At 43.3% G+C, this 23,607-nt stretch overlaps 3 protein-coding genes across 3 annotated transcripts; all 3 read left to right on the top strand.

Annotated features, from left to right (window-relative positions):
- Window positions 1-470: 470 nt before the first annotated feature.
- Window positions 471-9,447, top strand: LOC307236410 (glycylpeptide N-tetradecanoyltransferase 1-like). Its single transcript, XM_080008823.1, has 12 exons — window positions 471-576; window positions 3,172-3,274; window positions 3,478-3,622; window positions 3,923-4,041; window positions 4,915-5,006; window positions 5,128-5,244; window positions 5,814-5,984; window positions 6,130-6,238; window positions 6,370-6,540; window positions 6,652-6,816; window positions 6,912-7,049; window positions 7,528-9,447. The coding sequence occupies exons 1-12, from the start codon at window positions 473-475 to the stop codon at window positions 7,546-7,548; spliced, it is 1,455 nt and encodes a 484-aa protein (XP_079864949.1). The 5' UTR covers window positions 471-472; the 3' UTR covers window positions 7,549-9,447.
- A 902-nt stretch (window positions 9,448-10,349) lies between these two features.
- retsat.2 (retinol saturase, tandem duplicate 2) lies at window positions 10,350-18,043 on the top strand. The gene is made up of 11 exons (XM_080010192.1): window positions 10,350-10,544; window positions 11,331-11,513; window positions 12,137-12,378; window positions 14,212-14,413; window positions 14,501-14,698; window positions 15,750-15,869; window positions 16,036-16,174; window positions 16,621-16,730; window positions 16,823-16,992; window positions 17,164-17,323; window positions 17,436-18,043. Exons 1-11 carry the CDS (start codon window positions 10,385-10,387, stop codon window positions 17,582-17,584), a joined length of 1,833 nt encoding a protein of 610 aa, XP_079866318.1. The 5' UTR covers window positions 10,350-10,384; the 3' UTR covers window positions 17,585-18,043.
- A 668-nt stretch (window positions 18,044-18,711) lies between these two features.
- On the top strand, window positions 18,712-21,925 carry cdk21 (cyclin-dependent kinase 21; the record flags this gene model as incomplete). The annotated part of the gene is made up of 7 exons (XM_080010009.1): window positions 18,712-18,938; window positions 19,056-19,188; window positions 20,060-20,227; window positions 20,970-21,079; window positions 21,229-21,279; window positions 21,591-21,723; window positions 21,854-21,925. The coding sequence occupies 7 exons, from the start codon at window positions 18,712-18,714 to the stop codon at window positions 21,923-21,925; spliced, it is 894 nt and encodes a 297-aa protein (XP_079866135.1).
- Window positions 21,926-23,607: the final 1,682 nt, after the last annotated feature.

Raw genomic sequence — 23,607 nt, 5'->3', positions numbered from 1 at the left:
AAAAAATCGAACTTTTACGATACGTGCGCGCAGTTTGTTTCTCTCAAATCACTACACTACACGGGGGGCTCCCCGGCTGCATTCGAGTACAACTCGGAAATCGGCCATTGCCCCTTTTCGGGAAAACGTGGACGCCCGCAGTGCGATGCTGTCTGCATTCACCGAAGGTGTGGATCCTATAAACGACAAAACTATTATTTATCAACGGCGTGTGGCGTCCTGTGGCCGCGAGGGGATGTCCGCTCTCTCGGCAAACTCGTGGCCGGGCGAACCCGCCCCGCTATTCCGACACTCGAATTCCCTCCCAATGGCTCGCTCTTTTCCCCCCCCCCGGCCACGGCTTTTCTTTCCCCCGAGTTCCGTCGCCGCTGGAACGTATCACCCCGTGACCCGGAGAGCCTCCGCCTCAGCCAATCGGGAGCTTAAAGGCGTCGAGGGCACGCGGCGGCTCCTCCTCGCTTCCTGGTTAAAGATGGCGGACGAGAATGAGACAGCACCGATGCCGGAGAAAGAGGATTTGGAAGACCACGGACACTGCAGCGACTGTGAGAACGAGGAGCACCATTTCGACGATGGGTGAGGACTACGCCTTATTCCGAAATGTCTTTTAAAAAAAAAAAAAAATAAATAAATAAATAAAATTAAAATTAAAAAAAAAAAAAAAAAGTTCGGTGCGGTGTTGCAATTGCTTCTCGCAGAGTGACTCGCGGCTAAACCTGGCTAGCTAGTTTCCGCAAGGACCCGAGAAGCCGACGCCGGGATTTAGTCCTGCCCCACTCCCCCCCCCCCCCCCCCCCCCACCTCATTGGCCCCGCGGCCGGTCGTTCTCGCCGTTCTGCGGCGCGATTGGCTGTGTTTGCCTTTTCACTTCCTGGTTGGGGGGGGGCGCTTTCCATCTCGCTTGCCATCGCCAAGGCGCAGCGGTGCGAAGGGTGGCTAGAGGGAAATCCAAATGCCGGTATAATAAATGCCGGTAATGTAATTTGGGGAAAATGTCAACCCAATGGCTTTCAACCTACACAAAAGAGTCGGTCCCATCCCACTGACCAACACCCCCCCCCCCCCCCAAAAAAAAAAACCCCTTCATGACAACACTGGTGACATGTAGCCAGACCTAGCTCTCTTGCTAGCTGTCAAATCTCTATTGTCTGTAACGTAATGATAGAGGCGCTATCTGCGTTTACCATAAAACCAAATACATTGTTGATCGCTCAGGTGTCTGTTTATACATATACATATATATATATATATATATATATATATATATATATATATATATATATATATATATATATGGGAATATGTTGTGTCGTGGTTGTTAGCTGGGCACCGCTATTTGTATGTCACCTTTCGTACACGCAAGTGAAAAGCCTTGTGCGTTAATAGAAGGCAAGAAAGCGATCACCTTCGTTTGTATAGCACCTTTCATACGCAACACGACTCAACGTGTGTAACATCGATTGAAGGCAATGGCATTATAAAAAAATGAAAAAGCAAAATGCCTCCATTTGGAAATGTCGAAATATTATGCTCAATTTCAGTTTTAGGTCGCCGATTTGGACCTTAAAGGATCACGAGCATTGCTCAGGAAATGATCCATTATTATTAATGTTGAATTATTAGTCTCAATACACAGGTAATGCTGTTCAATTCTTGCTCCTCTTGGGATTGGATGCCCGTCCTTTGTAGTATAATATACTTCTCGCTTATAACATGTTTTGTATTGTAGTAAATATAAGGCCAACCTAACCATAATCATATTGCTTCAATCAGGCTTCATTGCAAACCGTATCATGCCTAGTAAGGCTATAATCTCTCTCTCTTTTTTACATTCAGTTGTGGTGTATATGCTGGTGTCAAGCTGTGTCTGCTATTCTGTCTTTAAAAAAAATCATCTGAGAAAAGATGTTACACTTAGGAGTGTTAAGCTCTTGACTCCACATTAAGTAAACAAGAGGCTTAATAATGCTTGGCCGACGTCCCTGAATATGAGCACATGAGTTTGGATGATTACTACTTTTTTTGTTGAAATAGAAGCCTGTGGAACAAGTCATTGAATGTTTTGTTTGCTATTGTTGTTGTCACTCACCAAACTTTTGTGTACTCTCACATACGCGCACACGCTCTCACATTCATATACTTGCCTGCACTCCACCCCTCGGGTCATGTGACTAACCATCTGCCCTGGTGTTACAAATACAGGCCATTGCCTTGCGCTAATGAGATTATCCTCTAAGTATACGGTCTTCCTCAATCCAGAAGATGCAATAGTTGGGTGAGTGAGTCTGGCTCTTTTTGTTGTTTACAAACCAGAATATGGAGATTGACCAAGAATAGGGTTAGGGTTACAGGACTAGGGGGGTTGATGTAAAGGTGATCATCGAAATTCATCGGATGTGCTGTGATTGGATTTTATTTTTATTTTGTTCTGCCCTCATACTAGCCTTTGGCTGTTTATCTGTCCTGTTTGACCTTGTAAAACATGCCCTTAGTCAGGGTGTTGCAGTGCATCACGTGTGTCGATGGATCGTTCAGAATCTTAGATGAGCCGGTTGTGAATCAAATGTTAAAAACACAAACTATCTGGTTGAAAGGCAATCTAATTTATAGAAATAATGGCCCAAGCATTGGGGATAATTCCGTTGTACAATTGATAAAATGTTGCTCCACGAGAACAGCCAACCCCCCCCCCCCCATCTCCTCTGGTTTGAAAACTAACTGAAAGAAAGCAATTTTGCAAAGCGAAGCACATCCATGCATAATCACTTCATATAAATTTGGCACAGCAAAAGCTTTACTAAGTGCCTTATTGGTTCAGATATAAACATGGTATTTTACCAGAATACATGCATGGATCACGAAAGTTAAATTTGAATTTCAACCTCATCTTTTGGAGAGTAGGGAGGAAAAAATTGGTGTCAAATATTGATTGTGCGCCACTGTGCTGAATCATAATGTTTCGTAGCAGATTGTGTAATATTAAATTATTGTCCTAAGAATCAAAAATCTAACAACGTCAAGCCTCAATGTAAATGTCCCACCGAGTCTCTGTTTGGTTGGAAAGGTGAAAGAAGACAGCAACTACATTAAGTGGTGACCAGTCTGTCACACTGCAGGGGAGGGCTTTGTATAAACTAATGTTGATAAATCTTTGTTTCTGTTTTGTGTTAGTGATAAGGGCGGGGATGACACCGGGGCCAAGAAGAAGAAAAAGAAACAGAAGAAGAAGAAGAAATCCGGTGCAACAGAAGCAACGCAGGACTCCCTTGCCAAGGTATGCATTGGATGAGAGGAACGGATGAGCTTTTCCAGTTTTGCCTTCCCTTTGTATTGCTCTATTGTTGTTTTAGGGGGTTTGCTAGAAGAGGGGATGATGGCTCATTCTTTTACTGTTGAAAGCTGTGCCTAGAACAGAGAGAATAGTGGCTGTATGTGTTTTGCATTTTACATTTATTTCTTCTTTACGCATGGTTCTAGGTCAATCCTTTGCCAGCCGATAAGCTCCAAGAGATTCAGAAGGCCATCGAACTGTTCTCTGTGGGCCAAGGTCCTGCCAAAACTATGGAGGAGGCAAGTCGGAGGAGCTACCAGTTCTGGGACACGCAGCCCGTGCCCAAGCTAGGTATGATTACATCAGGGCTACAGTAAGAGTAAAGACTTCTGTATTAGAGAATTAAACAGTAGTTTGTACAGCTTACAAAAACCTAGTCATGCAAATGTGGGATTGCTTTTGCAGGCAGCCGGTTCCATTTTTGTGTTTCTGAAGCTAGCCATAAACAGGATGTTTAACTGTGCTGAAGTACTCTGACTTTGTCTTCTAACTCGCACATGTGAAAATGACCCTACGTGGCTCTTGATGCCCCCATGTGGTTGACTTTGCCAGGCGTTTCCACACTGAACTCTTGTCGCCTTCTTCCTCCAGGCGAGATGGTGACATCACATGGCTCCATTGAACCAGACAAAGATCAAATTCGCGAGGAGCCATACAGCCTTCCAGAGGGCTTCTGCTGGGACGCCCTTGACTTGGGGAACTCTGCTGTGGTAAGCTCTTAATATAATTATCTATTGAGTGTTTTGTACACCTAACTGTGTGTGGGAGAGAAACTATTGAAATTAAACATTTAGTCCACACATTGATTTCATACTATATTCATAGTATATATCTGTGATAGAGGTGTGTCTGTGTTTGGGGCTGCTGTTTTTTTTTTTTTTTCAGGGAAGTATACCAATGTCACACCAATACTTGTATTGGAAATGTTACTTATAAACCAAAATAGGATAAAACAGAATATCCCCAATGTAAAAATCTTATGCCAGTGGACTGATCAAACTTGTCAGATATGGAAAAAAAGAACTTTTTGTATCCTTGTCCTTGACATCATATTAGATTCAAGAGGTTTATTCGTCACATACATATACTGTTGCCAATGGAGAAACATTGCCTATAGGTCGAACACCCCCCCCCCAACTAACAATCTTGATTCTATACTGTAAGGTAAATGCTTACTTAAGGTTTAAGACTGAATATATTGGTTGAAACAGCCCAATGAGGCCGTCACTAGTTATTTTTTTACAAATTAATAGAAGTCTGTTGTAGTTTGTAATGGGGAGTGTGTTTACTTAAATTTTTATACATTTATCGGGCTGGACAGACCTGTTATGTGAAGCCAACAGAACAATAGAAAAACAAGAAAGTTGTGTGTTAGTGCATTTTTTGTTTGTTAATGTGTTGTATTTGCAATTCATAAAAGTCAAACCACGTACTGGATTACTGTGTAATGGCCTCGTTTCATAAAGTCTATGAAAGTCCTACAAGTCCATGAAATGATGCCTAGCTGATATACTTGACATCTGTTATCTGATACAGTGACATTTTTTTCCTCCTTGTCTCTCTGTCCCTCATTCTAAAACCAGTTGAAGGAGCTTTATACTCTTCTCAATGAGAACTATGTGGAGGATGACGACAACATGTTTCGATTTGACTACTCCCCCGAGTTCCTTCTCTGGTACTTTTATTTTTTTATTTTTTATTTTTTTTTTTAACCGTCTTATCAAGATTGCAATAGAAATACATTTTCGCACTGTGAAATGTGATCCAGGAGATAACGTGTACTACATTTGACCCAGGGCCCTGCGCCCCCCAGGCTGGTTGCCCCAGTGGCATTGTGGGGTTCGGGTCAACTCCAACCAGAAGCTGGTTGGCTTCATCAGTGCCATCCCAGCCTCCATCCACATCTATGACATGTAAGTCAATCTTTCAGACTTGGCCAATTCAATGATTTTTTTCATTTTATTTTTTTTTCACTCTTGACTTCATATAATATATGATGTCAAGAGTGGGGGGGGGATACATTATGATTCAAATAAATATTATAAGGATAATGTTGGAAATACAGGTCTCGCAACATCGATTTTCCCTTTTTATTTCGTTTAAATTTCATGCAAGATGTCCTCCCTTTGAAATCAGGCCACATCTAGAATCAGGATCACGATTGGTTGTAATTGGCCAAGTACATTTTCATGTACAATGACTTTGACCTGGTATGAGTTGGTGCATTGTTGTTCTCAATCAAACACGCAGTCAATTAACATAAAAAAAATCGTACAAATCTCAAAAACAAGCTGAAAAACAAATGTGGCAAATATGCTGTAAAGAATGTGCTCTCTGCACAAGATAAGCAGCAATGTTGCTGCAAGTGTTATCTGTTAATAAAGTAATATTGGGTTTTTTCATCACAGAGCAACGTACTTTATAGAGCCATTAATATTCAGAACAGAAGAGTTTTCACCCTAAACGTTTTCTGCTCATCCAGAGATAAGAAAATGGTGGAGATAAACTTCCTCTGCGTCCACAAGAAGCTGCGCGCCAAACGAGTCGCCCCGGTTCTGATCCGAGAAATCACCAGACGGGTCAATCTGCAGGGGATCTTCCAGGCTGTCTACACAGCCGGTGTGGTGCTGCCCAAACCCGTGGGCACCTGCAGGTGGGTCAGGCTAAAAAATATTGTCCAGAGTGCCAAATTAATTTTGCAAGCAAGCAAGCTTGCGCGTCAGCGTTTTATTCAAATAACTTGAGCATACATCAGATGGAGAAAGAATAATCTGCTTATTTTGTTTTTTTGTTTACAGGTACTGGCATCGCTCTCTGAACCCCCGCAAGCTGATCGAGGTCAAATTCTCTCATCTGAGCCGGAACATGACGATGCAGCGCACCATGAAGCTGTACCGCCTGCCGGAGGTTGGTGATAACCTCGCTGCTCTGCAGGGCTGGACCCTGTTTAGCCTGTCATTTATTCATCTATGCCTTTTTATCGTCCTGTTTCTTCCCCCCTCCCCTACATCACCCCTCTCCCCGCCTCGCTCCTCCAGGCCCCCAAGACGTCCGCCTTGCGACCAATGACCAAGAAGGACGTTCCGTCCGTGCACCGGCTCCTGCGTGAGTACTTGAGCCAGTTCCACCTTGCACCCATGATGAACCAAGAGGAGGTGGCTCACTGGCTGCTGCCCCAGGAGAACATTATCGACACTTACCTGGTGGAGGTAGATATCACTCGTAGCGCGGCAGACATTAACTGTAGAGGACGCCTCTCGCTGTACCCTCGACCCGATGGAGTTGTAAGAAAATGGTTTCTGACCCTCTGCCCGTGACAGAACGACGGAAAGGTGACTGACTTCCTGAGTTTCTACACGCTGCCCTCCACCATCATGAACCACCCGGTGCACCGCAGTCTGAAGGCTGCCTACTCTTTCTACAACGTGCACACCACCACCACCCTGCTGGACCTCATGTCTGATGCCCTTATCCTGGCCAAATCGGTGTGTGCCTTTACCGTCTGACTGAGAAGTTATCTATGTGATCGTTTCTCTCATGTAACAAAACTTTTTTTCCTCTTTCCCTTCTCTAAATCCAGAAAGGATTTGATGTCTTCAATGCACTGGACCTGATGGAAAATAAGACTTTCCTAGAGAAGCTCAAATTTGGCATCGGGGATGGGAACCTGCAGTATTACCTGTACAATTGGAAGTGTCCCAGCATGGGCTCGGAAAAGGTAGTTTTTTCTGCTGTCTGTTAACCTTTTTTCAGTGTGCCAGCTTTCATATGTTCTTTTAACTATTTAATGTTTTTATAGGTTTTTCTTTTCGGCTGTAAAAAAAAAATATATAAAATAGAATCCATACTCCCAGCCTGACATGTTTAACTATGTTTGGCCCCAAAAGTTCACCATTTCATATTCTGTGTCAAAACAGACCTATAGCATTATGATTATTAAAGCTTACACTGTTTGTCGTGGAGTGACTGCAGGAGAAAGCTCTGTCACCTCAAAACCTTCGTTGACATGGTTGCTAGATTGACTTAATTGATGCAACGTTTAAATATTAATCATATTCTTATTTGGCGAAAGATTGAAGGGGAACATAGGATGTGAAATTGGCCATAGGTGGTCCTGACAGAGTAAAACACCTGAATGTTTGCAATTTATGATAAGTGACTGATGGCCGTGACATTTGTCCGTCTCCCTCCCTCAGGTTGGCTTGGTACTGCAGTGATGGCCAGTGTTGGCTCAAATCAGCATCACCAATAGACTGGGACACCATGCCAACATGCCGACCACCTGAAAGACGGATTGTGGTTTGACATCCCACTTCAGGAGAGGAGACGAGACGAGACCTTTGGCCCATTTTTACTTTTTGACTTTGAACTTTGACCTGCACTACCGCTGCCAGGCAGGGAGTCGGGAGAGTTGGTCCCACTACCAGTTCTTCCCCCCCCCTCCCTCATCACATGGACGTTAAGCCATCGTAGTTTCCATCCCAGACAACTGCAGTACATCTAGAAGCTGTCTTGATTGTACCAAACACACTCTCTCACATACAAATGGTTTGCACAGATTACTATGAACCAAACATTTCTGTCGGCGTACTTGCAAACAATAAATGTACATATTATCAACCTACACAGCAGCAAATCATGCCCTAACACGTACACACTAGAACCCAAAACTGTATTTTATTCCTTAATATTGGAAGTGCATTTTGTGTCGAAATTATGGAAGAATCTGATATTCTTGAAGAATAGGGTCATTGTTTTTCAACCCAGGCCGAGATGTTGCCTGCCATCATTTATAACCGTTCATATCACAAATTCATTACTCTTGAGAAACTTACCATTGTTACTCAAACACAGCTTCTCATTCTGCTTGAATGCAGTCTAACAGGGCAAAAAAAGAAAAACTTAACTTCTTTTTCAAAAATATGAAATTCATATGAAGTGTCTTATTGCGTTTTGTTTTACATGTTTTAAGCAAAAATAATACCACATTTTGTTTAAAACTAGTGCATTCAAAACATGTTACAGTGGCTGAGTTTATGTTCCTGTAGGAAGTGCCACAACTTCCTGTTCCGAGTCTCTTATGTTAGTCCAGATGTAGACAAAAGATCTTATTTGCTGAAGTGCAAAAGTCTTTAAACCCTGATTTAGTGCACCGTTTGCAACCATTCTTTCAGTATTACATATAAAAACAGACTTTTTCGAATGATTTTTTTTTTTTACTTCACGGCTTCAGACTTTCCCTGTTGGATTGCCTTTAAATGTGGTTGAGCATGGTGAGAAGCTGAAGCAGAGTGGTAAGTTTCTCCACAGTGAAGCCTTTCATTATGGTGAAGTTATAAATGATGGGAAGCAGCATTAATGCCGGGTTGAAAAATTGAAACCCAATCCTTTGGGTTTACATTTAACTTAAAAAAAAAAAATAACTGATTTAAAATAAATAAAAAAAGATAAAATAAATACCAAGAGACAAGGGCTTCTGTTGAGAACATGTTTTCTTCAGGTTTTAACTGGCGGAAATGCCAATGAACCCACCTCTGTTTTAATAGGCATTTTGGAGTTTGTCTCAACATTGTCTGCTGAAGGTGTTGATGCGGGTATTGACATTCATCCTCTGAAATACTCGTCTGTATTAACTTTCATGACACATTCTCCAGCTTGCTACACTAACAGAGGAAATCCTGTTTAAAAGAGAATAAAAAATGACTGTTAAATGGACCAGTTCAGTTGTTCAAAAGAATCATGGATGCGGTTGGACTGTGTGTGTGTGTGTGTGTGTGTGTGTGTGGGGTGGGTATTGAGAGGGTATTTGCTGGCGGTAGGTTGTTATTTAATGGGGCGATGAACCAGAATTGGGTTTCAAACACCTCTTGAAGTAAGAGCCCATCAAAGTCTGGGATTTTCATGTTAGGTGGGTTGTGAATGGGGGTGTGGGAGGGATACCCCAGTTAAAATATTTCTAATGTGAAGTGTAGGATGAAAATGCAAGATGTAAAAGAAAAAAAAACAAAAAAACGGTTATATGGTGTGTTACAATGCAGGAAAAGAATGAAGGTGCAGGTGACCCCCCCCCCCCCCCTTCTTTTTTTGTTTTAGCAAAAATAAAATGTAGAAGTTGCTGTAAGGTTTTGCTTTGGTTTTATTGCAGGAGATTGTTACCATACATGACTTTACCATCTATTGAACTTGGATGTTTTTAAAATGCTTCGGATACATGCACAGATACACACACACACACAGACAGATGGTGGTGAAATGTAATACCAATGTATCGATGTTTGATGACTTAAGACTACATGCTCATATCATTGATCAAACTTGTTTTTGGATAGACGAAAATCAAAGGCAGGGACGTTGGTGATGTCATGGAAACCTAACTCGTATTGACGTCTGTGTGTTGTTGGGAGGGAACAGACCCTATTCCAAATACAGTAAGTCGTCTGAATTCAACTAGTTCGACAATCTGGACCAGCTGCAGCTCAGTCCCCGCATACAGAAGGCAAAGTGAAATATCTTGAGACGATTTTGGAGCACGAGATTGCATCGATCCCCTGCTCCACGATCAGCTGAGAAGATCCGACTGTACTAATACCAAATTGCAATTGTATCATGACGGCACAACGCAAGGTATAAATAATACGAAAGGCACACAACAGCGGGCAGAGTCCACGCACTGCAAAACCGCAAATTGTCGAATTAACTGAATTGACAGTTGACACGTTAAAATACAACGAAAGTCTTGGTTCGTGGATTATTAAACATCTCATTTCCGTGCAAAGTATTCCACACAGAATTGAGTCCAAAAGCGTTATATTAATGGCGCACCACTGTAACTTCTGACCCTCCTGGATTCCCCCTCACGTAACGCACTCGGGGGGGGGGGGGGGGGGGGGGGCAAGGACGCTGATCGCGGGGGTCTTTCCTGCGCTGTGATTGGTCACTGCAGCTGTCAGTCATGCAGACAGTCCCAGCCCCCCCCCCCCCCCCCTGGGGACAGTCGCGGCTCTGTCGAACCCGGAAGTGTGGCGCCCGCAGTCGAAGTCGCACGCAGGCGACATGTGGGTCACCGTGGCCGTCATCTGCGTCGCTTTGCTCGCATTCCTCCTAAAGTATCGCCTCGCTCCCGGCGGACCGAACCCGTTTGAGCATGACACCCGGGAGCCGGTGAGACCGCTGGTGCACGACAAGAAGGAGAAGAACAAAGTTCTGAAGCAAGGTGGGTCCGCGGGAGGGCGTCGCTGCGGAAGTAAACAGAGACGCACTTTGCCTTTTCGAATGGGGACTCTGATTTTATTGTTGGACTGCTCCGTTAGACAGAGCGGATCAGATCAGATCCATTCACATGCCACTTTAAATGCACATATCTGTATATACATAGGCATATTACTTCAACCTATTCCATTTTATTTCGATTTATTTTTTATTGTATTTTATTCTATATATTTTTTATCTTATTCTATAAGTATTCCACTTACTGTATTACGTTTATATGTATGTGACAAATAAAAAATCTTGAATCTTGAATCTTGAATCTTCAAAATAAAACGTAGACAAATAATTCGATCATAAAATGATGATAATTTATTTTATCAAATTAAAGTAATGCAAATGTATAGTGAAAATGGCGCTACGGTATAAGATGGTTTAAACCCATTTCTCATCCTTGGAGAGAAATTGTAGTATCACAGCAGTACAAATCAAATGGTAAAGTAATGACAATTAAAAAGATTTAAATTGTTATAATATAATTACAATAAACAAAAAAAAAAAAAATACAATAGACATTAAATCTGTCTCAACAATTCACACTGTAAAAAAAAAAAAAAGAAATTGTGCAAGTCCCCTGTCTGACTCTGATAGATAGATCGATATACTAACAACAACGAAAAGTAATGAAAGAAAATATATTAAAAAAAAAAAAATGTTTGCAATAAACAATACACCAAAGAACAGGGTGGTAGTCACAATATGAATAAAACAAGCGTTCTTATTCCTCTTGCAGGTTTTGTGTCCAGTAAAGTCCCTCGGGACCTGGATGCCATCGTGGTGGGCAGTGGGATCGGTGGTCTGGGGCTGGCGGTGCTACTCGCCAAGGTCGGGAAGAAAGTCCTGGTCCTGGAGCAGCATGACCGGGCGGGAGGCTGCTGCCACACCTTCACCGAGAAGGGCTTCGAGTTTGATGTTGGTAAGTAGTTGGCAAGATGTCTGCTGTCTGCTTCCACCCCTGCTAATATTGGGGTGGAAGACATTTCACTGAATTAAAAGTATAAATATCGTGTCACAAAGTTACTCTCGTACAAGTGAAAGTGCCATATTGACATTTGAACTTTTCGTAAAAGTATGTAAGTACTTGCAATTATGTACTTATGCAGTAGAAGATACCCCCCCCACCCATAACAATATTGTTGATGTCATAATAATTTATAAAGACATACATATAAATGATGATGGAAAGAAAAGTGTAGAAATGCATCTCTGCTAGGAATGTAGTAGAGTAAAAAGTATAGCTATTTGTTTTTAAATGTAGCGGCGTAAAAAAGTCATAATTATATGAAACTGAACATACAAGTAAGTACAGGTACTTCAAAATGTACTGATGTAGGATTTAATCTATTCATTTAAAGATAATTTCATTTTGCACCCTTACAACATCCTCATAAATGTTTTATTATTTTAAACCCTCCATTTTGTCTGTACCTTGTCAGACTGTCCTTTGATACAGGTTGTCATCGCAAGTCAGATTCACCTGTGAAGTGATCAATACACAGGAATAAATCAATAAAATAACTTTCCCCCCAAATCCCCCAGGAATCCACTACATCGGCGACCTGCTTGAGCACAAGCCTTTCCGCTGCATGCTGGACCAGCTGACCAACGGGCAGCTGCAGTGGGAGCCCCTGGAGAACCCCTACGACCAGGTGGTGCTGGGCCCGCCCGACAACAGGCGCGTCTACCCCATCTACAGCGGCCGGACCCGCTTCCCCGACGAGCTGAAGCGCTGCTTCCCCGGAGAGGAGAAGGCCATCGACGAGTACATGAAGCTGGTCAAAGTCAGAGCCTTTTACATCGAACTATTCAAAGATTCAATATGTTTATTTGTCACATACATATACATACGAGTATACATATATGTAGTGAAATGACATTAACTACATACAGTATATGTAGTTAATGTCAGATTCCTGCCTAACTATAAAGGCAGGAATCTGTCTGTTTTTCTAGGGACCTAAGGATGTGCAGTGTCGAATTTGGTGCAGTTTGGACATGCGACATGTGTAACATTAGTAAACTTTGAATGAACAGCGAGCCGGCAGGGGGCGGGGCTTCAGGGCTCTGCGACTGAGTCTTACCTTTTGACCGGGTAGGCACTAGTCTAACTGTAAAGGCAGGAATGTCCGTATGTACGTGGATCAAGGATCCATCCGATCTACCTCACACTTGGCGGGTGTAGAATTTGTTGCAATTTGAACGCGTGGCACATGAAATATCAATAAACAGCGGGCGAGGGCAGGGCTTCAGGGCTGTGTGACTGAGGCCCTGTCCACACTAATACGGATATTTTTCTAAACGGATCATTTCCCGCTCCATTAAAAAAATTTAAAAAATTAAAAAATCCTGTCCACACGACCTTCGTTTTACAAAATATCTCCGTACACACGAGAACACAAAAACGACTGCAAGTGCTCAAACAGTCTGGAAATGAGGCCTTTGTGTGCCGGTGAAGTGGTGCAGCTGCAGCAATGCTGATTTAAGTTGTTAAACTTGTAATTAGACTTGGAAGTGAAAGCCAAACGTAAACAAACCGCTATATATCCCTCACTGTTGGTGTTTCGGGCGCACGCATCGTTGGTGTTTCAGGCGTGTGTGTTTCCCCAAACATTTGGTTTTGCGTGTTCCCATGGCTACACACATAAACTGAAGTTTTTAAAAATCTGCACTTTAGAGGGCGGTTTAAAAAAATAAAAATAAATAAAATATATATCAGTTTTAGTGAGCAATTAGGATCCAAAGTCCTGGCGCCCAGTGATGAGCTGGCCTCGGTTCACAGGCCAGCTGCCCAGGTACACAGCCTTGTTGAGTCCTTTTGCTCTAATCTCAGTTTTGTCACGTTTATGACTGCGACGCCCAGAAGTAATACATTAATGCATCGGAGGTCACAGAGGGAGGACTCTTGAAAGATCTGCAACGGATGAACTTTCATCTCGTTGGGGGCTGCGTCAGAAAGTTAACGTTCCCACATCAGGTTTTTCAGGGTGGACGGGGTGCATTTTTCTGATGTTGAGCAAAAGGCTTGGCCACTCTAACAGGGGCTTTCCAACAAGTTTCATCAAAATGACGAGTTGCTGGAAAAAAAACGTGGGCGTTTCCTGTGTTTTGTGAAATCTTGGAGAGAAATAAAGGAGTCTTTTAAAACAAAGAGGAATAAATGACGTCTTTCCATATTCCTGTTTGCTCACACCTTGTGCCGAGTCTTATGAAACCTTTTGAATGACAGAGAACTGATTTGTTTGTTTGTTTGTTTGTTTGTTTGTTTGTTTGTCTATTTGTTTATTTATTTATTTATTTATTTATTTATTTGTTTGTTTGTTTGTTTATTTATTTATTTGTGGGTAATATGTTCAGGAACACATGTTGCATGACCTTTATCTTCATCTGTTCAACATAAATATCCCAATATCAGTTCAGTGTCTGCGGATGGTTAATACTTATTTGATAAGATACTATACAATATTTATTTCGAGAAAAGTGCGACAGTAAAAATGCTAAAATGATTTTGCAATAGAAAACGAAACCAAAAGACAACTCACACACTCAAATTCCAAATATTTGCCCCATCACCCGAGGGTCCCCTGTTTGACCCCGTCTCTCTGCTCTGTCAACAGAAAGCCGGACGTGGTGTTTGGCTGCTGGCCGCCCTCAAACTCATGCCCGTGCCCCTGACCAAGTTCCTGATCTACACCGGCCTCGCCAGTCGACTCTCTTTCTTCTTCAAAATCGGGTCCCGTAGCCTGACGGAGGTGGTGAACGAGCTGACGGAGAACAAGGATCTCAGGGCCGTCTTCACCTACATCTTTGGCACCTACGGTAGGCGAGAGAGAATGTGAACTCCCCCTCACGTTGTTCCGAGTCCAAATACTTAAAATTTCTGTCCGCTCTGCTCCTTCGCCGAAGGCAACATGCCCAAGGACACCAGCTTCTCCATGCACAGTCTGCTGATCAGCCATTACTTGAACGGCGCCTGGTACCCGAAAGGAGGAGCCAGCGAAATCGCCTACCACATGATTCCCATCATAGAGAAGGCCGGAGGAGCCGTTCTGGTGCGGGCCCCCGTGAACCGGATCCTGTTCAACGACGCACAGGAGGCCTGCGGTGAGGGCGGCTCTCCCTTTTTCATTTTTGCATTCACGCTTCATTAAGTAAAGCGGGGTTCTTACCAGTTCCTTGAGGTGCCTGGAAGTGTTTGAATTACGTCCGGAAGTAGCTTCCTGGAATACCTTGAAAATAGCCCCTTTTGTGCTGGCGTGCTTGAAAAGTCCTTAGGGGGGAAAAAAAACGTAATAATTGACAACCTGTGATATTCCCCCTGGTTTGGTTATTCAAATTAAAAAATATTATATAAAATCCATCCATCCATCCATCCATCCATTATCTATACCGCTTATCCTCGTGGGTCGCGAGGGGGCTGGAGCCAATCCCAGCTGTCACTGGGCGAGGGGCGGGGTACACCCTGGACATATATAATATAAATGTAAAAAAATTCCAGAATTGCTTTTACGACAGATTATCCTAGGGAAATGTACATTTAATCCAGCATGGTTGGAAATGGACACTTACGATAGTAGATGACAATGTTTATATTAATAATAGATATACTGATATAAATAATAGACAATGACACTAAAAATATATTTTATTTAGTGGTCGACTGATACAGGTTTTTCAACATCCGATGCTGCCATTAGAGAGTGGAATGGCCAATATTTATATAATGCCCATATCATGTTTTTTGCATCTGATAATACAACAATTTATAATAATAATAACAATAAACAACAAACAAAAAAGTACTTGAATTTCATTTTGCAGTGCCAGAATGAACACTGATACCTTTACTTAATTACTTAGCTATTGTGTTCCTGTACTTATTAGTTCAGTTCGGTTAGTTAGTTAGTTAGTTAGTTAGTTAGTTAGTTAATTACCTAATTGCTTAGCCATTGTGTCCTTGTACTTATTAGTTCAGTTAGGTTAGTTAGTTAGTTAATTCCTTAAGTACTTAGCTATTGTGCGTTGCAATCGCTTTTCACTACATATACTGTATGTATGCCCGTATGTATAAGTGTGTGATAAATAGACATCTTTAATCTTGAATGTTGAACCCTGATAATTTTGTTTGTATCAATGTTGTGTTGTTTAAATTTAGGTGTGAGCGTCATGAAGGGCATGGAGGAGGTTCATGTCCACGCGCCCATGGTCATCTCCGACGCCGGCATCTTCAACACCTACCAGAAGCTGCTCCCCAAGCAACTCCAGAGCAAGCCGGGTGAGGGAGCACGAGAGCCGGAAGACGTTTGAAAGTGGCAGAATTGGGATCGGTTTCAAGAGGCGCTCCGCGGCGATGTGGGAGAATGACTTTTTTTTTTTTTTTCCTTTTCTTTTTTTAATAACTCTCTCATCGTGCCTTGTAACGTACATTTAAAATCTTGCAGCTATCCAGAAGCAGCTGAGCATGATGAAGCACGGCGAGGGCGGCCTCAGCGTCTTCCTGGGCCTGAACGGAACCAAGGAGGAGCTGGGCCTCAAGGCGGACAACTACTGGATCTTCACTGAGAACAACTTTGACGAACTGTGAGTCCGCATCCATCGGCTCTCATTTCCACGTCCACAGCGTAACTCCAGGGGGAAGTTGTAATGCAGCGTCGGAGTCCTCTAGTCCCTGAAAACCTGTCATGGAATCCCTTGGAAGTCTGACGCTCTTGGACTTTGGGTTATTGCGATAAAAAAGTTTATCTGTTTCAGATATGTTGCCTTTCTGTGGTATCTGGCAATGGAGGGAGAAAACCAAGACTTTAAAGCGTTATAAATATGAATATTCATAAATATTCTCAATATAAAAAGAAATATACCTTAATTCCTTCCCACTCTAGACACTGACTAGGGATACGGATCTGCAATTTATCCAGACTCCAAATTTGACAACCAATTGTAGCTCACAACTTGGTTCACACACAATAATGACCGTGTGCTGGTCTGAATCTTTCTTCCAGTGTCTGACCAGAACTTGTCTCAAACAGGGTTGAAGAGTATTTAAGGGGAGAGAGGGAGGATTCGGCTAAAAAAGTTCCTCTCCTCTTCGTGGCCTCGCCGTCGGCCAAAGACCCGACCTGGGAGGACCGCTCGCCAGGTAGGCAAAACGCTGCGCGCTCACCTCCCTCCGTGTGCGCGTCGTTTGCTTTCCCCCTCCCTGAACGCCGCCCGTGTGGGCTCCCCTTCCAGGCAAGTCCACTCTGAGTCTCGTCAGCTTCGCCAAATACGAGTGGTTCGAGGAGTGGAAAGACGACAAAGTGACCAACCGAGCGTCCGACTACAAAGCCTTCAAGCAGGCTTTCATTGACTCCATCCTGGAGGTGGTGATGGACGTCTTCCCCAAGATCGACAGGGACAAGGTGAAGGCAGAACGACTCCCCGCCGTCGCGTGCAGCTCAATAACCGTGCACCGATACCTGGATAACCTCCTGTGTGTGTGTGTGTGTGTGTGTGTGTGTGTGTGTGTGTGTGTGTGTGTGTGTGTGTGTGTGTGTGTGTGTGTGTGTGTGTCTTTTTTTTTCTTTTTTAAGGTGGAGTACATCGACGCCGGAACCCCCGTCACAAACACACACTACATCGGCGCTCCCAAGGGGGAGATCTACGGAGCCGACCACGGCCTCGGGCGCTTCAGCGCCGAGCTGAGCGCCACGGTCCGACCGCAGACGCCGCTGAAGAACCTGTACCTGACGGGCGAGTCTTTCAATCACACACACCAAAAGTCCAATCCCGTCCCCATGGTCAAAAGGGAGTTTTGTACGTTGTTTCCGTTTCTGTTTTGACGACCCGTGTTTTGAAATTGCAGGCCAAGACGTGTTTGTGTGCGGCTTCGCTGGAGCGCTGGCCGGGGCGCTCACCTGCGCCTCGGTCATTCTCGAGCGCAACCTGCACCTGGACGCCATTACTTTGGCCAAGAAAACCAAACTGATGAGCACCAAAGCGAAGGGCGAATAGAGGAGTCTGTCACGGGAAGCCGCAGCCGACCAGGTCGCCGACTGTTGCGCAATCACCAAACGCCCCGGACCCTGACCCGTACTAATGACTTTGGTTTGGAAGTAACATGAACCAATATCCTCAAATAACGTGAACAATAACGCTTGAAGGTCTGACGCTCAAGTGTCAAAAATAAAGCTTTTAGGGTTAGGGTTGTTTTTTTTTTCATCCGTTTGTTTGTTTGTCTTTGTTTTGAAATAAAAAGCACATCTCAATAGTGTTTTATAAGCTTTTTCCCCCCCCTCCCTTTAATGAAACTTATTATGTCACACATACTAAGTGGATAGAATTGACTTGCTGTTATATTTTGTCACTGTTCCTGACCCATTTGTTCGTATTTGCAACTTAACATGCAGTTTCATAAAGTTACACAAGAGATAAAGTGCACATACTGGTCAAATAAACAACCAGCTGTCGTGCGTTTGTGTGTGTGTGTATTTTATTGTGTATATTTGCACGTCAAAAAGACGTCTTATGCAAATGTTGTGGATTCTGATTAGCTGGGAATCACATGGCCGCGATATCCCATAATATACTCAACTCCCCAAGCAAGGCGGTGATCAGTGTTTAGAACCCAAAGGTAGGCACAATAAAGCCCAGCCCTGGATGGTTAGTATTGATCGCGTCATTGAACGATATCTGCAGTTTTGAGAAGTGACACGTTGCCGTGGTAATTACTGGAGCGTGGGCGCTATAAGGGCGCGTGCTGCATTCCCGTCAATCGGGAATAGGCGATTTCGACTTTCGAGCTAAATTGCTAACTTTCATTGCTTCTATTGGGGGGAAAACATGGATCCCCCCCGCAGTAAATTTGACTTTGTTTGACAAGGTGGTGAGCCCTACAATAATCTACACACGAACCGAATGAGTAGTTTAAACCAACTTTTGATACCTTTTCGGAATTAATTGCCCGTTCGTTTGCGCAATTGGAATAGGGGGGTCTGCTTTTTCCGAGTTCCGATAGCCATTGAATGCAGCATGTAGGCCAAGACCAAGACCGTTTCCAGCGTGGTTTGCCATTTGTGACTGGCATCAATGAACCACTATGACATTTTTTTTCTCTCCCTCTTACTATTAAAAAGTTAAAAATGCACTATCAAACTCATAGTCGGACGTACGAGCTCCTTGCAGAGATAGGAGAGGGCTCCTACGGCAAAGTGTACAAGGCCAGAGAGCAGTGTGCTCCGCAGCGCCTCTTAGCGGTGAAGAAGCTGAACTTCCACGGAGACCCGGACACTGGGATCCCTGCCTTCATGATCCGAGAGGTGGCGCTGCTGCGCAAAATGGAGCACTTCAATCACCCCAACATCGTCAAGTGAGGTTATTCATCGGTTCGTTTATTTATGGACGGCTGAGGCTTCATCGACTTATAACCGATTTTGTGTCTGTTTTTTATTATTATTATTTTTTTTTTATTTTATTTTCCAACCAGGTTGCTGGACGTATGCGCTAAGCAATCGGGCCGGAGAACGGAGCTCGCACTTGTGTTTGAGTACGTCGATCAGGACCTGTCCACGTACCTCTCCAAGGCCCCCAGTGCCGGGCTGGGCGCGGACACGGTGAAGGTGCAAACACACAGCCTGATGTGCCACGAGAGCTGCACTCGGGGGCGGCGGGGGCGGGGGGGCGGGTATGAACAGGATATGTTCATTAAGTAGTGAGCGCAGGGGTGCGACGCTCCTTTCAAGATTCAAGATTCAAGATTCAGGATTTTTTATTCGTCACTTACATATACGTGCTTTCATGCATATGTGCAGTGAAATGTAATGCAACGCACCCGGTGATAACACACAATATGTCCGAGGAAAATTTTCTAATAGCCCAACTAACTGACTCCTAAAACGTAATACAGTAAGTCGAATACTTATCGAATAAAATAAAAATATATAGAATAAAATAAAATACAATAAAAATAAAATGGAATAGATGGAGGGAATATGCTTATGTATATGGAATAGGCAATTATGTATATACAGATATGTGCATTAAAGTGGCATGTGAATAAAGTGAGGTAGTGTTTGTGGGATAATACAGCACAGTATACAACAGTACGGCGCAGCAATACGGCATCACGAACAACCCTGAACAGTGACACAGCATGCGGTACAGTATGCTACATACAGTACAGTAAGGTAGTGGAGCCTATGTGTGTGGCTCAGTGAGGACCCCTGGTGAGGTCAGCATTGACAGTTCTTATGGCTTGCGGGAAAAAACTGTTTCAGTCTCTCTGTTCTCGCTGTGTGTTGGGGTGGTGAGGATCCTTCATGATCCTACGGGCTCTGCTACTACACCTCCTGGTGTATAGCTCCTGCAAGGGGGGGAGGGTAGTTCCAGTGGTACGTTCAGCTGAGTGCACCACCCTCTGCAGGGCCCGCCTGTCCTGAGCAGTACAGTTCCCAAACCAGGCAGTAATGTTGCCTGCCTTTCTGTCTGCAGGACGTGATGGTGCAGCTGCTGCATGGGCTGGACTTCCTGCACACCAACATGGTGGTGCACCGTGACCTGAAGCCCGACAATATCCTGGTCAACAGCCAAGGGGGGATCAAGATCGCCGACTTTGGCCTGGCTCGCATCTACACCTATGACGCTGCGCTCACTCCTTGTGTAAGTGCCGGGGGACCCCGTCGCCGAGCTGCTCCGGAGGACCTGCGGCTCTGTGCCGCACGTGCGTGTTCGTTCCGTCTCTGTGCTCCGGCCTCAGCGAATGAGAACGCGGCAACCGTGAATCGCCGCTGACTTTTATTTTTTTTTATTTTATTATTATTATTTTTTAACCTGTGCTGTCAGCATGCTGGGCATACAACACATAGTATTTGTATGCCATTGCATCTAGTACAGAGTTAGTCTGCAAGAGGAGTTCAAGTTCTCAACCTGCAATGCAACTTTTTATTAATTCCTAAATCATCAAGAACTGCTGCAATAACTGTCCTGTCTGTGGACGACCTGTAGAATGACAAGAGCACAGTTTTTGGTTATGGAGAGCCACCACCAACCCCCCTCTTTGGAAAACTATTTCTCATGTTTGGCTCTATAAACAACTGATCACTACCCCAAGAGGGGGAGAATCACCACGGTGAGACAAATAAACATAGAAACAAACAACATTTACACAAAAACACGAACATTGGACGACAACATGTATTGAAAAACAGCTCACTTTCACACCATTCACTTTTCAAAAGCGCCGAATAATTCTCGAGTCCTGCTTTTTTTTGCAGTCTATCAGTCCTTTGTCTTAAAATGCCCAAGGAAGGCTCTTTGACTGTCTTTTCACCGCCGCCTCCACCTCTCCATCCGTCCGTCGGCGACGTTGTCTCTTCAGCTCCTGTGTTTTTTGTGCTTCTAGGTGGTCACTCTGTGGTACCGGGCTCCGGAGGTGCTGCTCGGGTCGGTGTACACGTCCTCGGTGGACATGTGGAGCGCCGGCTGCATCCTTGCAGAGCTCTTCCTGTTGAGGTGTGGGGGGGACGCTGTCCCGACCCGACGCCACACTGACTGCAATCCAAACCTCGGCCAAACGTTCCGCTCAGTCGAAAACCTAGGGGGACACGGGGCGTTGCGTTTTTTTTTAATCAGTGTGTGCTTGTGATGCTTGTTTACCGCAGACCGCTGTTCCGTGGACACACAGAGGTGCAGCAGCTACGAAAAATATTTGAGTATGTTTTCCTTCAAGGTCCTCGTCTATTTAATATGCCGTCTGTTGATTTGGTTTGGTTGCTTTGGTTTGCTCGACAACTTGAACAGAAAAACAAATCTTGTAATCTGAAAGCATTGCTTAAAAATGACTGAACTTAATCTGTGGGTCATTTTCTGTCTGCCACCAGTGGACACCAACTGGGCCTAACTTGTTAAAATGCCTTTGTGTGAGCAACCAATAGATTTTGATACACCCAGTAATGACGTTTTTGCTTTTTATTTATTTTTTACCCCTTTATTATGTTGTCTGTTCCTTGCTGTGTGTTTTCAGGGTGATCGGCTTGCCCTGCCAGGAGGACTGGCCAATGGAAAGCCTAGTTCCATACTCAGCGTCCTGGGGGCCTACGTCCCCCTGCACCAAGCTGCTGCCGGGCCTGGACCACCAGGAGAACGACCTCCTCTCTGTGAGCATGTCCTCTGCATCTAGAGCAGATACATGATGGTTAAATAATGTAATCACTGCTATGTTTATTATTATTATTATTATCATTAATATTGATAAAAATAACAATCATAATAATTCTTTGCTTGCAGCAATGTCTGGCATTCAGCCCGACCAATCGTATCTCTGCATCGAAGGCTCTGACTCATCCTTTCCTGATCTGAGAGTGTTGCCGTCCAATAAGCAGTTTTTTAAGATAGTGGGTCGTACCTTTATTTTTATTTTTTGTCAGCACCATGGAACTACCTCTAGTGTGATTGAATTCTGAAACACCAGGAACCTCTGTCTACATTTTCAAATTATGGGTTTTATTATTGCACAAAGGCCCTCTATTGTCTATACATTTAAGTTTAAAATTTGTTTAACTTTTGTACATTCATCTTCTTTTATACATCTGGACAATGTTTTGCTCGATTTTCGATCAATTCTCAGTTTATTTTGCCATGGAATTATGCATGGTGCCTTGGTCGCACCTCCAAGATTTATTTTCCTTAAACTTTACACCAAATGCATGAGTCCGGATGTTGAAATGTTCATGTTCGAAGAATTTCGAAGAAAATACCTTTGAAATTTAATTCTGTATTGAAGCACTGTTTATGCACATTTCCATAATGTTGTGCTTTAATAAAATAAGCACAAATTTTTCAGATATTTTGCTCTGGATTTGTTTGAGTTCCTGAGAAGTGCTCAGCTGACTATGCCTTCCTAAATGGAGTTTAGGAAGGCAGGTTCATAATCTTTGTACTGCGAGTGGAGTCTATTATTGTAACAGACCTCAATTTTCTGCTAAAGGGCAAATGGCAGTCTCACTCCTGGGTGTAGCAAAATAAGAAAGGATATTTTAAGTAAGCTGAGAACAGACTCTTTTACAAGCTTTTATCTTTGGCCCTGTCACATCAACAGGCGCAGTTGATGTGACCACCACCGCCTTGTTGCCTAATTTGTTCAAGGACATCTGCTGTCTCAACATATGGTTTTAAATTAATTTTCTTGTGTCAAATTTAATCGGTGTGCCACGTTATGTAGAAACGTTTTCTGCTGCTTGATCTTGTGAAACAGAGGAGGGCAGTGTAACACTGATGTTTCTGCACAAGTAGAAGTTTAATTTCCCTGTCGATAACCTTACTGACTATAATTTACAGATGCATTCCAGTATGAGATTAAATAAATAATACATAAACAGCTAGGAAGTATTTAGAATTCACTTTAGACCATTTTTTTTTACATTATATAAAACAGTATTTATTGAGAGGGTTAACAAATCTTTAGCCCCATACTAACCCAGCAGATTTTCACCGGCCTTTACACCCGTAACTATATATATGTGTGTTTATATATAAAAGTAAATATATAACAGAACTTTTCTTTGGAAAATGAAAAGCTGGACGACTTGCAACCTATAAAAAAAAGTTAAAAAGTTTATAACACAAACCCATTCACATTTCAACATTTGGAATTTGATTGTTGGTTAAAATCAGTGGTGTAGAGAGTAACAAAGTAAAATAACTTATGTAATATACAGTTTTCATCGTTATTAAAAAGCAAGCCAAAGAAAAAACATCTGTGACTGGATATATCAAAATCCTTGGTAAATCCTTTCTTTGTAAAGGTCAAGTTGTCATAAGGTACATTTTAAAGCAAGTACACATATACTTTTTCCTCAAATAGAAGTATGAATTTGCTACTTTCACTTTTACTACAATTTGTTTGTGTCACGTTATTTGTTCTTTTGCTGACGTAAAATGTCTGAGCACTTCTTCCGCCACTGGTGGAAAGGTATTAAGAGTCCAAGAGTTCTTGAACTTTGACAATCCGGTCGTGTCACTTTGCAGACGGTCCCTAACAC

Source organism: Zeus faber (genome assembly GCF_960531495.2).
Source record: "Zeus faber genome assembly, chromosome: 11".
Classification (NCBI taxonomy): Eukaryota; Metazoa; Chordata; class Actinopteri; order Zeiformes; family Zeidae; genus Zeus; species Zeus faber.
This window is presented reverse-complemented; position numbering and strand designations above follow the sequence as displayed.

What these genes read in the sequence shown, in the direction of transcription:
- LOC307236410 (XM_080008823.1), top strand. Translation starts at nt 473, where the DNA reads ATGGCGGACGAGAATGAGACAGCACCGATGCCGGAGAAAGAGGATTTG. An exon ending in TCCCCCGAGTTCCTTCTCTG is followed by an intron (nt 5,007 to 5,127) that starts GTACTTTTATTT and finishes CATTTGACCCAG; the next exon opens with GGCCCTGCGCCCCCCAGGCT. An exon ending in AGCTGTACCGCCTGCCGGAG is followed by an intron (nt 6,239 to 6,369) that starts GTTGGTGATAAC and finishes TCGCTCCTCCAG; the next exon opens with GCCCCCAAGACGTCCGCCTT.
- retsat.2 (XM_080010192.1), top strand. Translation starts at nt 10,385, where the DNA reads ATGTGGGTCACCGTGGCCGTCATCTGCGTCGCTTTGCTCGCATTCCTC. An exon ending in CTACATCTTTGGCACCTACG is followed by an intron (nt 14,414 to 14,500) that starts GTAGGCGAGAGA and finishes CCTTCGCCGAAG; the next exon opens with GCAACATGCCCAAGGACACC. An exon ending in CGACGCACAGGAGGCCTGCG is followed by an intron (nt 14,699 to 15,749) that starts GTGAGGGCGGCT and finishes GTTTAAATTTAG; the next exon opens with GTGTGAGCGTCATGAAGGGC.